The following is a 13,826-nucleotide window of genomic DNA, read 5'->3' on the forward strand; positions in this document are numbered from 1 at the left end:
GGTCGGCTAAATATGTAGCAGGCCTACGTGAGACGCAGACAACGAGAGCATGGGTCTGCTAGCTATTTTCGTTTTTCTGTTATAACTTTCTTTAAAATATAGCTAGAGAATTGAAATTTGGCTCATTTTGAAGGATTTTTGAAGCTAAATTTGAATTTCTAAAAAAGAGCTGCTATCTGAAAAATTTTTCGGCGTTTTTTCGAGATATATATAAACGATTTTTTCACTGAATTTTGATGTATATAACCCCTTTTCAGTTTTCCAGTCTTAGTATTCTTTTCTAGTTACCATCATGACACGTTTTTGTTTATAAATTGCCATCGATTCACCCTCAACAATTTTTTTCTCTGCGTCTCCGAATTTCGTCATACTATTTTTTTAATTTGATGGTTTTCGAGAAAAAAGAAGAAATGGTGGCTAGCGGGCAGCAGTGAACAGAGCAAAAATAAACAAACATTTCGGATTACGCTCTTCTTCTGTATACATTTCTCTCGCTTTCTCGTTTCGCGAAAATCGCTCAAAGAGACAAATTTTTATAGTATTTTGTAGACTTTTGAGCCATTTTGACATTCCAACAGAGCGCAAATGCATTGCTAGAAATTTCGAAAAAAAATCTAATTAGATTTGATTTCTAGTTTTTCCTCTTCCTTCCCTATAATTTAATATAATTTTTCTCTCCTTAAAAAAGGAAAAAAAAACAAGAAATTCTCGTTTTTTTTCGATCTATTTGTTATCTATCTCTGTCTCTCATCCCCAATTCTATACTATATTTTTTTTTACTCTGCGTCTCTCCAGGTATGTACTCTCTCGCCTCCTCCCCACCTCTATTCGTTGTGTTCAATGACGAGAAATGACGCGTCACCGTTTTTTCTATTTTTTCCATTCACATAGTTTTTGTATAGAAGGAATCTTTCTGGAAGATGCTTTGAGAGTTTTCAGACTTTTCTGGAAACAATTTTCTGAAAACCCGCATTTCTTAGGACCTGGATCATTGAAAATAGCGAAAAATTCCATACAAATCAAGCGAAATTTCGATTTTCCAGCACTATTTTAAAGGAAGTTACAAGTGAAAAACAATTTGGGTCTGTTAAATAGCTAGCAGACCAATGAAAGACGCAGATGACGAGAGAGTTGGCCTGCTAAATAGCTAGCATACCAACGCTATCGCCTCTCTGCATCTCTCGTTGGCCTGCTAAATATTTATCAGACCCAAATTGTTTTTCACTCATAACTTTCTTCAAAATAGCGCCAGAAGATTGAAATTTGGCTCATTTCATAGGATTTTTAAAGCTCAATTTGACATTTATAAGAATGCTATCAATTTCAAATTTCCCTACAAAAAAATGTCAAAAAAATGAGAATTTTGGCATACTAATAAATTAGCAGACCCGAATCGTTTTTCTATTATAACTTCCAAAATTTGTAATTTTTCAAATTTTTCATGTTTTCTAGACCAAAAATCTGAAAACTGCGAATTCCAGTAAATTCCAGCCTAAAAAGTTATGAAATATGAGATTTTCGAGTTTTTCAAAATTTTGAAAAATTCGAAAAAATACTATTTTCCAAGAAAGTTTAGAAATTGATTTTTTTTTTGAAGATTTCAGATTTTTTAGACTAAAATGATCTGAAAAAAAGTAAATTCAGTCTAGAATACAGGAAAAATATGGAAGTTTTGCAAGTTTTCTCTAAATTTGAATTTCTTGAAATTCACTTTTTTGTTCAGAAAAATTTTTCAGCACCAAAAACCTTTGAAATCTAGTACTTAACCCGATTACACCCATATATTACTATTATTCAGTGACTAATGTTTGAAATTGCGCTCCAATGTGAAAAGAGAGTGTCATAAAACAGAAAAACAAATAATAATAATTCCACCTCCTCTCTCAGTCTCTGGTCGTCCTTTTGTATTATTATGCATAATTGGTAAAGGGAGGAGTCGTCTCCAGCGCTCCAAAAACAGTCAAAATGTCTGGCGCTCTCTTATTTTCCCACACTCTCTAGCTCTCTCTCCCTCTTTCTCCCTATTTCCGCATGTGAATAGACACTTTTCTCTCCGTTTCGGCCTCCAGCATACTCGCCAGTTGCTATTGGACACCCTCTGGATCTTCCAGTAAATTATTTCGTAATATCCCCTTAAAAAATGGATAAAATACTACATGTTATTCGAAGTGCCTGGAATTGGGTGAAATTAAAATTTCTAACATTTTGGTATTTTATTACTGGAAGAAAATCGAGTGGGGAACACAATTTTTATGATCCAGAAGGTAATTTTTAAGGCAAAAATAGCTCTAAATTTAGTCAAAAAATTAATTAAGCTATTGCGCGTCAGGTTTGGTGTATACACACTGCACAACTTTCTGGGTTACTGTAGGTAGGAATTTTATTGAATTTCGGCGCTAAAAACGCCAAATTTGTTATCAAAATTCCTTTTTTATGACTCATAACCCAAATTTTCGATAAATTCTCAATAAAAATCGCATTTTTCCTTGAATTTCATACATAAACTTCGTTTTTTACACATGTTTTTCCTTTAAAAACCTACAAATTTCACTTTTTTTCTAAAATTTTTGAATTTTTGAAAATTTCAGCAGCGATGGCATCGAAAAAAGCGAGTGGAACGCTACCACCACAACAACAAATTGTGCATAAGGTGAGATTTTTGAGCTGAAAATTTATTTTTTTTTAATTTCAGGTGATCATGGTGGGAACCGGAGGTGTCGGAAAGTCGGCGCTCACTTTGCAGTTTATGTATGATGAGGTGAGAAATCTGAAAATCTGAAATTTTTAGATTTTCAAGAAAAAAATTTTTTCAACATTTTTTTTCAAATTATGATTTTTCCTGAAATTGCAGTTCGTCGAGGAATACGAGCCAACGAAAGCGGATTCCTATCGTAAAAAGGTGGTTTTGGACGGCGAAGAGTGCTCGATTGATATTCTGGATACAGCTGGACAGGAGGATTATTCGGCTATTCGGTAAGCCTTGGAAGCTTAGGGGTAATTTAAATTTATGAAAAAAAAGCTAAAAATGACCAAAAACAGCTTTAAATTCCTGAAAAATTGAAATTCCGAAAGATTTTTCTTCAAAAAAATTTTCGAAAAAAATGTTTTTTTTTCCAAAAATTCAAATTTCAGCGACAACTACTATCGTAGCGGCGAAGGATTCATTTGCGTCTTCTCGATTCTTGATATGGAGTCGTTTGAGGCGACGAATGAGTTCCGGTAAGTGTTGTAAATTCGCTCTAGTGAAATTTTTTTGTTTGATTCTGAGATTTTGAAGATTTTCCAGACCTTTTCCTCATAAAATTCTAGCTCGGAAACTCGGAATTTTCAATTTTTTTGAAGGATTTTTTTTTGGATTTAAACATTTTGAATTCCCGTCCAATTTAAATTTTGCAGCGAACAAATCCTCCGTGTCAAAAATTCGGACAACTCGGTGCCAATCGTCCTGGTCGGAAACAAGGGAGACATGCGCGATCAACGCGTCGTTCCAGCCGAGCTGTGTCGACAACGCGCTGAGCAATGGGGTTGTCACTACGTTGAGACGTCGGCGAAACGACGAGAGAATGTTGATAAGGTGAATGTCCGCTCTACTGAGAAGAATAAGCATTTTTTTCCTTCATAATAAGCCTAATTTCAATTTTCTAGCGCTATTTTGAAGAAAGTTGTGATGGAAAAAAAGATTATTTGGGTCTGCTAAATAGCTAGCAGACCCACGCTCTCGTCGTCTGCGTCTCTCGGTGGTCTTCGGAACAATTAGCAGACCACTTCTCTCGTTTCTCTGCGTCTCACTTCAACATTAGCAGAACAAAATCACTCTTTCCCTCATAACTCTCTTCAAAATCGTCTTAGAATATTGATTTTTCGCTCGTTTTTGAGAATTTTTTTCCTTTTCTTCTAGCAAATCAAATTTTCCAGGTATTCTACGACTTGATGCGCGAGATGAAACGCCGAAAGGGCGGTGCTCAAACCCAAATCGGAATGGACGCGACGGCGAGCTCTGGCCGAAAGAAGCGGTCTGGAATCAAGAAACATTGTACTATTCTTTAAATTTCCCAATTTTAGAAATTTCCCTTTTTCTCTTATTTTCGACTTTTTTGAAGCGATTTTTCAAAAATTATTTTTCTCACTAATTTCTATTTTTTTTCTTTCTGTGCAATTTTCTTTTTTTTTCTCTATCTAGCTTCTCTATTTTTCTCACATATTCTAACCCCTATCTATCTGCCATGCCGGGTACTCTCCCAACAAATAAACTAAATAAGTCGCCGCCTCCTACATAAATTTTAATTTCTTCGAGATTTGTGTGTTTTCATTTTAGGACCGTTTAAAACCAGGGAAATAATTAAAGATAATTTAAAGACAATAGCGGGGGAGAAGCGGTACAGGAATTATTTCCATTACGAGAAAAATGGAAGAATAATAATAATTACAAGAGAGCAGAATTAAAAACGAATGGAATCTTTGGAAGAAAAGACAGATAAAAGGAAATCAATGGAAATGTTATTATCACAAACAGAAATCAGATCACCATCCCGGCTTTTGTCCCCATGGGGTTCCATAGTAATCGCCGACTGGCGGAGCCTTGGGTGGCGCCGGTGCTCCACCACTTTGCTGACGGAATAGGGCATAAAGATCCTCGTATCTATCGTGCTCCCTCTGAAGTTCCCGTCGGAGAGAATCCACTTCTTTCGATAGCTCCGCATTCCTCTTTTCCAACTCCATCAGACGATCATCCGGTGCATATCTTCCTCGTTTGGCTTGATCGTTATCGTAGTCATCGTAGGGACGACGACGACCTCCACCCCCACCACCTCCGAATCCTCCCATTATTGGTGGTGGTGGGAATCGTCCTCCAGATCCTCCACTTCCACCTCCACCTCCTCCACTAGGTCCTCCGAACTCGTTGGTCGGTGGAAGTCCTCGCGAACGGCGATCCCTCTCCAAATCCACATTCACGTGCCAATAACGACAGCGATTGACGCCGCGAGCGCATCGGCCCGTTTGGAACTCTTTGCAAATCGGAATGCCGCCGATAGTGTCGCCGTGGCCGACGGCGGCGATGGCTCGCGCCAGGATAAGCGTCAGTTCGCGCGTGTTCTTGTATCTCTCCACCTCGTCGCGTGGCGCGTGCACGAATCGACAATTGTCGCGCTGGCAGCCTCGGTTCTAAAAGAAAAAAGCGGGTTAGACGGGGTTCTGAGCAATTTTTAAGGGTCAGAATTCAATTTTTCGGGTTGAAAATGTCAGAAATCGGTTTTTTCCAGGTTGTTAACTATTTTGGGTTTTGGAACGCCTAGAAACCTAAAAATTTAGCTGTTCTCCTAGACTTCAGACATTAAAAAGCATTTTTTAAGCATATCCCAAGCTACGCACCTGATAGTCTATGCAGAAATTGTAATCGTGATCGCTGGCTGGCGGTGCCTCGGATGGATGATAAAATTTACAGCGCGAGCCGCGATTGCAAATGTTTTTGAGAAAATCTCGGCAAACATCGTCGCGCTGTTGCTGCTGCTGTTTATGCTCCTGAGGATGATGGTCTTGCTGATGATGTTGTGGAGGTGGTTGTTGCTGTTGGACTAGTGGTGGTGGCTGGTGTGCCTGTGGCGCGGATGACATATTATTGTTGTCTGGATGTTGCTGTTGTGATGGAGGTCCAATTCCGTCTGGCTTCTGTTCGCCGTTCTCGTGATCGGCCATCTGGAAAAAATTGGTTTGAATTTTGAGAAAAATACGATTTATTGAGAAAAAACGGAAAATTGAGTATCAGGCGAAAAATTGAATTATTTATGCAAAATTTGAGGGAGAAATAGGTTGTTAACTGGAATTTTTTATTAGCAAAAATTTAAAAAATTCGGGAAAAATCGGAAAAATCAAGTTTTGAGAGGAAAAGGGTGGTTTTGCTGGCTTTCGAACCTAAAAAGCGAAATTTCTGGCTTTTAAACCTGAAAGAAAACTGAAAATGACGAAATAATGAGTTTTAGTATAAAATTGGTTTTTGAGGAATTTTTCGCTGGAAAATTGGATTTTCAGTGAATTTTTCGTGTTGGAAAGCATTCGAGCAGCCAGCGAAAAGCTATGAACTGGAAAAAATCTTCAAAATTTGCTGAAAAATTTTAGAAACACAAATTTTGACAAACAATGCAATTTTACAAAGAATTTGCCATTGAAAATTCGATTTTTGAGCTCGAATGATCTCTAGAATTAATTTGAACAATTTTCGAAAAGAAGAAAATGGTTAGAGTTGCTGAAGCAATTTTTCCCCGAAAACCTTCAAAATTTTCACTATTTTCCCACAAGAATCTCTTTAGAACTCTGAAAATTCAAAAAAAGAGAGTCAGAAAACTACAATTATCGAAAATTTGGGTGGAAAGACGACAGATTAACATGCAGAATCACCATAGAAACGTGGCTCTCCCACGTATTGCCTGCCGTTTGAGTGCTTTCGAAAGCGGCGCGGTTGCGTCGCGGTCGCACTGGGTGAAGAGACGGCAGACATTTGAGGTGTTTTTGTTGGCACCTAGTTGAGAGAAATTGATTTTATATAGTCTAAAACCCAAACAGTTGCAGAAACCTTCAAAAAATAATTCATTAATTAGGTTTCAATTGATAAATCTGTTGATTTTTCCCTTTTGTAGACGATACCCTCTACCAAAATCTCCAATTTTAGCATTTCACACCGATTTTCAACAAGTTTACTCTGAATAAATGAATTTTATACTAAATTTCCTCCTAGAAACATTATAAATCGCTCGTTGAATTCTCTTCGATTCCCGTAATGTTGATTTTCAAAATTTGAATTTCCTCCGATGGCCGAAGTCCAGCTGGCCTAGAAATTCCCCAAAACTCCTCCATCTCGAAAATTGTTGTTTTTTTGTGCAAAAATGCGAAAAAATGGTCACATGGCCGGGGATTTCGAAACTTTTGTGTTGAATCTTGAACAATATTGAATTTAAATTGATTTTGAATAATTTTTAACACTTTCAGAAGGGCACCGAAATGACTCCCGGCTCATCGGAGGGTCCGAGTTTTGGTAAGTGAAATTTCAAGTTTTGACAAAAAAAATCATTTTCTTTTTTTTCAGGATCGCCAGGGATCATTCGGAGACCTCCGTCAGAGAAGAGACCCAGAAGAAGTGAGGAATTTTTAAAAATACATTGAAATATTTAGAAATTTTGAAAATTCAAAATTTCCAGATGGTTATGAAACCTTCCCAACAGTTCAAAAACCAATAGATCGGCGGAAATCCGATGTAAAACACAGTGAGTTTTTTGAATTTTTGCAATTATTTGTTTTAAAAAAATTCCAGAAACTTCCAAACGGCCAGCGCCACCTCCTGAATCGGATAACGACGATGTGTAAGTCAAAAACCCTCTAAAAATCCAGAATTTTCGAATTTCCAGCCCTTCCACATCATCCGCACCGGTCAAGCCTAAAAAGAAGAAAGAGAAGCAAGAGCCAAGATGTAATTCCCTTTTAAAACTCAAAAATTTTCATTAAACCTAAAATCTGAAAATTTCAGACGATACGTCTACTTCCACAATACCATTCACCCAGATGGCCAGCAGATATGATATGGACGCTGATAGTGACACAGAGCTGGCTGATTGTCTTCCATTCGCTTATATCGGTGATAAGTAAGTGATAAAAAGCTTGGAAAATGCCAAATTCTAGTTCTAAATGCTTGAAAACCCCTAAAAACCTCTTTTTCAGCCGAAAATGACAAATTTTGAGCTGAAAATCGCTATTGCTACCGGTGGCCGAGTTTTAGAAATTTCTAGGCCACCCCACCTCGGCCAGCTGTTTTTTTTTGGGAAAAACTGTCATTTTTTGGGCATTTTCGAGGACTTTAACATCAAAATATTGATTTAAAAGATTTTAATGGATCATGAATCTTTCTTTTTGAAAAAAAAATCATCTAGAAATTCGAAATTTCTAAAAAAATTTTTTTTCGAAAACATTAAATTTCTAAAATTGTCTGTGACACACTGAAAATAAACGAATTTTGCCTGAAAATATTGGAAAATCTCTGAAAAATCTTCGAAAAAATGGTGAAATAAGAGGAAAAACTATCGGTGACCTAGAAATTAAAAAAAGAACTCGGCGACCTCGAATTTTTGGTTGTTTTCAGCGACTTTGAGGGGTTTTTGAGCTCAAAATTTCGACGAAAAGCTATCAAAACACTGAAAACTTGATATTTTCCTCCAGATGGCGTACAGAATACAGTCGTGGAGTGCCGATCCCATGCGAGACTACTCTGCCACGTGCGGTTGTTATGGATGACGGCTTCGTTTTGAAGCCAAAAGACGACTATCGACATCCGGTGAAACGAATCGCTTGTTCTGATCGAGCAGAGTATTTTGATGAGGAGAGATTCGAGCTTTTGGAGGGAGAAGAAGAAGAAAAAGTGCATTATGAAGTGACGGCGCACGATTTGAAGTGGTTGGAGAGATTGAATAAGGTAAAATAGGGGGAAAATGGCTGAAAATCACCTCGAAAAATTGGAAGATTGATTTGAGGCCAATTTTTCACAATTTTCATATTTTCCAGGCCCGAAAACAATCAAATGGCAAGACCTACCTCCCCACCACAGTGTTCTCCAAAATCATGGAAATTCTGGAGACCCAAACGTACACTGCAATCCACAAGCAACTTCTGAACTCTCTGCATGTCTGCGTCTCCTCTCCACGCGACGACGACGAATGTGACGTTTGTCGAGACGTCGACACAGATGGATCAGAGGAAATGATCTATTGTGATAGTTGTAACATTTGTGTCCATGAGACGTGCGGGGGCGTTAAGACAGTTCCAACGGGAGGATGGAAATGTTTGAAATGTCGATTTTCGAGACAAGGACCGGCTCCAAAATGCATATTTTGCCCGGCTCTAGGGGGCTCAATGACCCATTCGGCGGATAAAAAGCTCTGGGCACATCACTCGTGTGCTCTGTTCGTTAAACAGATTGAATTCGAGGATGCAGAGGACCGGGCACCCATTAAATTTGTGGAGAAGGTCGAGGAGCATCAGTACAGGGAGAAGTGCTGTGTGTGTGACACCAAACAGGGCGTCTGTGTCAAATGTAGTGATGAGGAGTGTGAAATGACGTTCCATGTGTGTTGTGCGTTGAGAGCAGGATGTCAGGTTGTCGTTAAGGAGGTGAGTCTTGAAAAAGCGGTTTAAAATTGAATTTTCAGTGAAAATTTGATTTTAAAAGCGTCTGAAATCGCTCAAACTGTTCAAAAAAACCCTCAAGAAGCCCCTGGAATCGCTGAAAATAGGCGCAAAGTTCGAGATGGCCGAACTTTTGAAATTTCTAGGTCATTGGTTGATTTTCAAGTTTTTTTCGCTGTATTATGTTTGAACAATTTTTGTAAAGACATCGGTTTTTTTTAAAATATTAAAACGCTAAAAATACAGTTTTTGGTTCAAAAAACCCCCTAAAACAAGTGGCCGAGGTGTGGTGGCCTAGAAAATTCGAAAACTCGGCCACTGGTAACAATAGTGTTTTCTGGCTTAAAATGGGTGAATTTTGGAGGGAAAAGAGGTTCTTTGGGGTTTTCGAGCAGTTTGAAGTGAATTGTGAAGAGAATTTCGCATATTTTCACCTTTTTCGGGAATTTTCTATGAAAATTCTTTTTTTCCAGAAACTCGACCACTCAGGAATGGATTATATCCATAAATGTCACCGTCACTCGGAACCAGAGAACAATCGTCGATTGGCAATTGAGGACGAGTGGCTGGAGTACCGTAATCCATGGTTGGCCAAGTTGGAGAGCTTCTTCTATGGATTCGTTAACTATGTGGATGTTTCCATCAGGTACGTTTTTTGAGCCGATTTTCAGTGATTTTAGGGTGGGTTTGAGCTATTCTGAACCCTGAATTTGACCTTCTGGAGCCAAAATTTGAATTTTTTATGTCCTAAAAATTCGAAAACGCTATTTTCAACCATTTTAGTCCATATTTTTGCAGCACGAGCCTCCCTGAATTCCTGATTGCTGACGCCTTCGAGTACTGGAAGCAGAAACGTCTGGACGCCGGTGGCCCGCTCATCAGAAACCTCTCAGACTTGATTCCGGTACCCACAACTATAGAAGACGTGGCACGACGGGCGATGGAGACTCAACAGAATCGAGCGAGCATCTCGATTGGAACCGTTGGAATGGCCCTGAAGCCCTCGACGTCTTCTGATCCTTCAGGTCCATCCACATCGACAGCGACGACGTCGTCAGGTCCTGAGACAAGTGGTAAGGATATTTTTGAAAAAAAATTGCGTAAAGAACCAAAGGGGGACCCTTATGTGATTTTTAAATTTTTTTTGAAAATTTTGAAAATTATCAGATTCTGATAAAAATTGATCTGACGACCTGAAATTGACTAAAAATCAATATTTTAAATCAGAAAAAAATATCCTTCAAATTTCAAATTTCAGGATCTGGATTACGTGGCGCTGAGCACCAAGAGAATCATCCGTTTTTTCGGCCGGCGGTCCTAATGGTCAACGAACTACGTCACATCCACCTAAAGAGGGCCGCTAATGCCATGAAACGTGACATAATGCTGAGCAAGATGGTGATGAGACGAGAGGGGCTGAATGTGAAGCTGGCTGAAGCGTCGTTGGAGACGATTCGCATTGCTCAGATGATGTTTGAGACTGGGGAGGAATCGTTGGAAGAGATTCAGAAGGCGTTTGACTTTGAGAGCATGTCTAAGAACCAATTGAAACGGGCAGCAGAGCCAGAGAGGTTCAAAGCGTTTTTGGAGAGAATTGGAGGGGTTCAGAGGCCTCAGAAGGCTCCCAGAACCTCTGGAGACCATCAAAATGCTCAAAAAGCCACTCAGAAGACGTCAGGAGGGTTTCAGAAGCAACAGCTTCCGAAGACGTCTCCTGAAAAATCTCCACTTCGTCGTCAAAATCACAATTCCTCACCGTCAAAGCCAAGGAGTTCTGAAGCAGTTCGCCCAGGAACGTCTGGTACCCCCTTCCGCCCCACGTCTTCTGCGTCAGACGCTCAGAATCGTCCAACGTCTTCTGGAACGTCTTCTATTGCTGCCTCACCGGACCATCCGCACAACACACGCCACAAGCATAATCGAATCACGACACCGTGGAATTATGATCAGAACCATAATAATAATAATAAATCGATGACGTCTTCAGGGTGAGGAATTCTAAATTTCAGGAATTATACAATTTTGGAATCCTGAAATTCTGAGAATTCTGGAATTCTGGAAGTTCTGGAAGTTCTGGAATTCAGGGATTATGGAATTGTGAGAATCTCGCATTCTAAAAATTTCAGATTTTGGAATTCTGGAAATCTGAATCCTGGGAATCCTGGAATTCAGGAATTTTGGAATTCTAGGAATTCTGGATTTTTGAATTCTAGATTTCCGAAATTTAAGAAATCTATAGTTGTAACTCCACGACTTCTGAAACTTTTGAATTCCTGGATTTCAGGTTTTTGACATCCTAAAATTCTGGAATTCCGAATTATTGGAATCCTGGCATTCTGAAAATTCTGATTTACAGATTTCTTGGACTTTGAGATTCTGGATTTTTTTTTCCAAAATTGAACATTTCAGATCCCACCATCGTCGTTCAACGTCTTCTAAAAATCAGGACTTCTTAGCCTCTCCGGCATCCGGACCATCGACGTCTTCGCGTTTTCATTGAATCGCTCTGCGTCTCTTCTCTCTCTCTCTCTCTCTCTCTCTCTCTCTCTCTCTCTCTTTCCCCCACCGCTTTGTTTGTTCTCTGTACCAAAAAAAATCTGAATTGCAACTATAGGATTTTGAGCTGAAAAATCTTCTTAAAATCAACTTTTTTCATGAAGTTTGTACCCTTAACCACCCCCAACCCCATCTTTAAAATAACCCCTGAATTCAAATTCCCACCGAAAAGAAACTTTTAAAAGTTGTCAAATGAATCTCTCTCTTCCCTCTACTCTACTAATCTCTCACTCTTTTCTTTTTTTTCTTTTCCCCCTCTCTCTTTTCTCACTGTCTCTCTCGTTCTACTACTGTATCTTTATTATCTGCTGAGCTTTAATCGCATTTTTCATCTTTTTTTTTGGAGACTTTTGGCGATTTTGGGCTTAAAAAATGCCATTTTTCAGGCTCAAAACGTTGAAATTCAATTTTTTAGGCCTTAAAATTTGATTTTTATTTTTTAATTGAAAATTAAGGTTCTAATTCGAAAATTTGCATTTTAAGACTAAAAATGTAAAATTTAGACCCCAAAAATTCGCATTTTGAAGCATTTTTCGGCTAAAATTTTCATTTTCCAGTCTAAAAGTTCCCCGAAATTCGATTTTCCCCCTGTTTTCTCGTTTATTTCTGTTCGATTCTCTTTTTTTCCTTTTCCTAGAACTTTCCAAATAATTGCAAAAACCTGATCCGTTGATTCCCCTGTCCTTTTTACATGTATTTATATTTTTCTTGAAAAAATGTTTCCTTTTTTTAAATTTTGAAAAAAAAAATGCAAAAATTTTTTTTTTAATTAAGAAAATTGGGTTAATTAGTGGGTAATTAAGTCTTCTTCTTGACCTCATCAATCACTTCCATAAGTGCCAGATTTGTTGGCAAAATGAGAACATTTCCTGAAATAAGAAAATGACTTTTTAAAATTTTTTGGATTTCTAGGCCATTGGCTCAAAATCAACGGTTTCCGCTGATTTTTTGGCTCCAAAAACTCAAAAATAAAATTTTAACTAATTAAAAAAAAAAAGTTAATTACCTTTAATTACAGTAGGCATTTGACAAAACGGGCAAGTTATGTACTTTTTGTGTTTTAAATCGAAGCATTTTTGAGCACATTCCTGGCAAATTGTATGATCACAACCGATTAGGAAACGGGGAAGACGATTTTCAGAATATTCGTTGAAGCAGATTTTGCACTCGAAACTGCAAAAAAGTTGTGAAAAATCCGAGAAAAGAGACTCTAATAGAATGGCACCCTTAACTTTCAACTCTTAGTCAATGTAGCTCGGTTTCTGTGAAAGATATCAAAAAATTGTCAACTGATGAAATGTTTATCAAGTTGTCAGTAACATTTTATCAGTTGGCTACCTTTTCATATCTCTTACAAGAACTGAAATATAGGAGCTCAAAGTTAACACGTCTGTGCTTTGCCGGCTGAGCTACACGATCAGCTGCCGACCTCCTAGCTTTAAGCCAGTTTATCTCGGTTTCTGTGAAAGATATCAAAAAGTGGTCGACTGAGAAAACATTTATCAGAATATCAGCAACATTTTATCAGGTGACCACTTTTTGATAGCTGTAACATGAAACGAGATAATTAGGGTCAAAGAGAACGTGATGAATTATTTTTAAAGAATTAAAGGTGGGGGGACAGGAGATTTTTCGTAGTTTTCTTGTAGCTAGAGTATGCATTCTACCGTGACGGTGTACAATGCTTAATGTCACTCTGCGTACAGCTGTCGTCCTCGCCTTTATGTATGCAATCGGGCGTGCGCTTTCTCTTTGCCCGCGTGGTTCAGTCGGTAGCGGCGCCGCACCCTCAATCATCGCCCTCACAAGTTCAACTCCTCGAGGGGCATCTTTGAACGGAATTTCGAAAACATTATTTTTTTCATGTCCCCCCACCTTTAAGAATTAAAATTCTACGCCAAAAAGCGACGTAAAAAAACCCAAAGCCCTGAATGGCCCATTGACCTCTGAAACCATTGTTATAAAAGAAGAGGGAAATGGAGGGAAGAATCAGTTCTCCCTTTTCTGAGCTCCAGGGAGCTCCAGAGGAGCTCTGGGCTCCGGAGAAGGTGGCCGGGTCCTGAAGCCCGAATCCGGAGCTCGGGAAGCTCGGTCATGACCTAGAT

At 38.6% G+C, this 13,826-nt stretch overlaps 4 protein-coding genes across 4 annotated transcripts in view; 2 read left to right on the forward strand and 2 right to left on the reverse strand.

Annotated features, from left to right (window-relative positions):
• Positions 1-2,593: 2,593 nt before the first annotated feature.
• On the forward strand, positions 2,594-4,047 carry Cbr-ral-1 (the record flags this gene model as incomplete). The annotated part of the gene is made up of 6 exons (XM_002640758.1): positions 2,594-2,650; positions 2,693-2,758; positions 2,852-2,973; positions 3,133-3,219; positions 3,397-3,574; positions 3,916-4,047. 6 exons carry the CDS (start codon positions 2,594-2,596, stop codon positions 4,045-4,047), a joined length of 642 nt encoding a protein of 213 aa, XP_002640804.1.
• A 474-nt stretch (positions 4,048-4,521) lies between these two features.
• CBG15687 lies at positions 4,522-5,694 on the reverse strand (the record flags this gene model as incomplete). Its single annotated transcript, XM_002640759.2, has 2 exons — positions 4,522-5,163; positions 5,371-5,694. 2 exons carry the CDS (start codon positions 5,692-5,694, stop codon positions 4,522-4,524), a joined length of 966 nt encoding a protein of 321 aa, XP_002640805.2.
• A 1,299-nt stretch (positions 5,695-6,993) lies between these two features.
• On the forward strand, positions 6,994-11,665 carry Cbr-phf-15 (the record flags this gene model as incomplete). Its single annotated transcript, XM_045243361.1, has 12 exons — positions 6,994-7,027; positions 7,079-7,129; positions 7,191-7,256; positions 7,304-7,352; positions 7,398-7,459; positions 7,517-7,631; positions 8,203-8,455; positions 8,545-9,150; positions 9,561-9,811; positions 9,964-10,238; positions 10,424-11,153; positions 11,575-11,665. The coding sequence occupies 12 exons, from the start codon at positions 6,994-6,996 to the stop codon at positions 11,663-11,665; spliced, it is 2,583 nt and encodes an 860-aa protein (XP_045095765.1).
• Positions 11,666-12,519: 854 nt separating this feature from the next.
• The window catches only part of CBG15689, a gene marked incomplete at both ends in the record, with an annotated part of 3,141 nt that continues 1,834 nt past the window's right edge, over positions 12,520-13,826 (reverse strand). The window contains 2 exons of the mRNA XM_045243362.1: positions 12,520-12,590; positions 12,728-12,894. Of these exons, the coding sequence (XP_045095766.1) occupies positions 12,520-12,590; positions 12,728-12,894 (238 nt within the window). The remainder of the gene's footprint in view (positions 12,591-12,727; positions 12,895-13,826) is intronic.

Source organism: Caenorhabditis briggsae, assembly GCF_000004555.2.
Source record: "Caenorhabditis briggsae complete genome, chrIII, whole genome shotgun sequence".
Classification (NCBI taxonomy): domain Eukaryota; kingdom Metazoa; phylum Nematoda; class Chromadorea; order Rhabditida; family Rhabditidae; genus Caenorhabditis; species Caenorhabditis briggsae.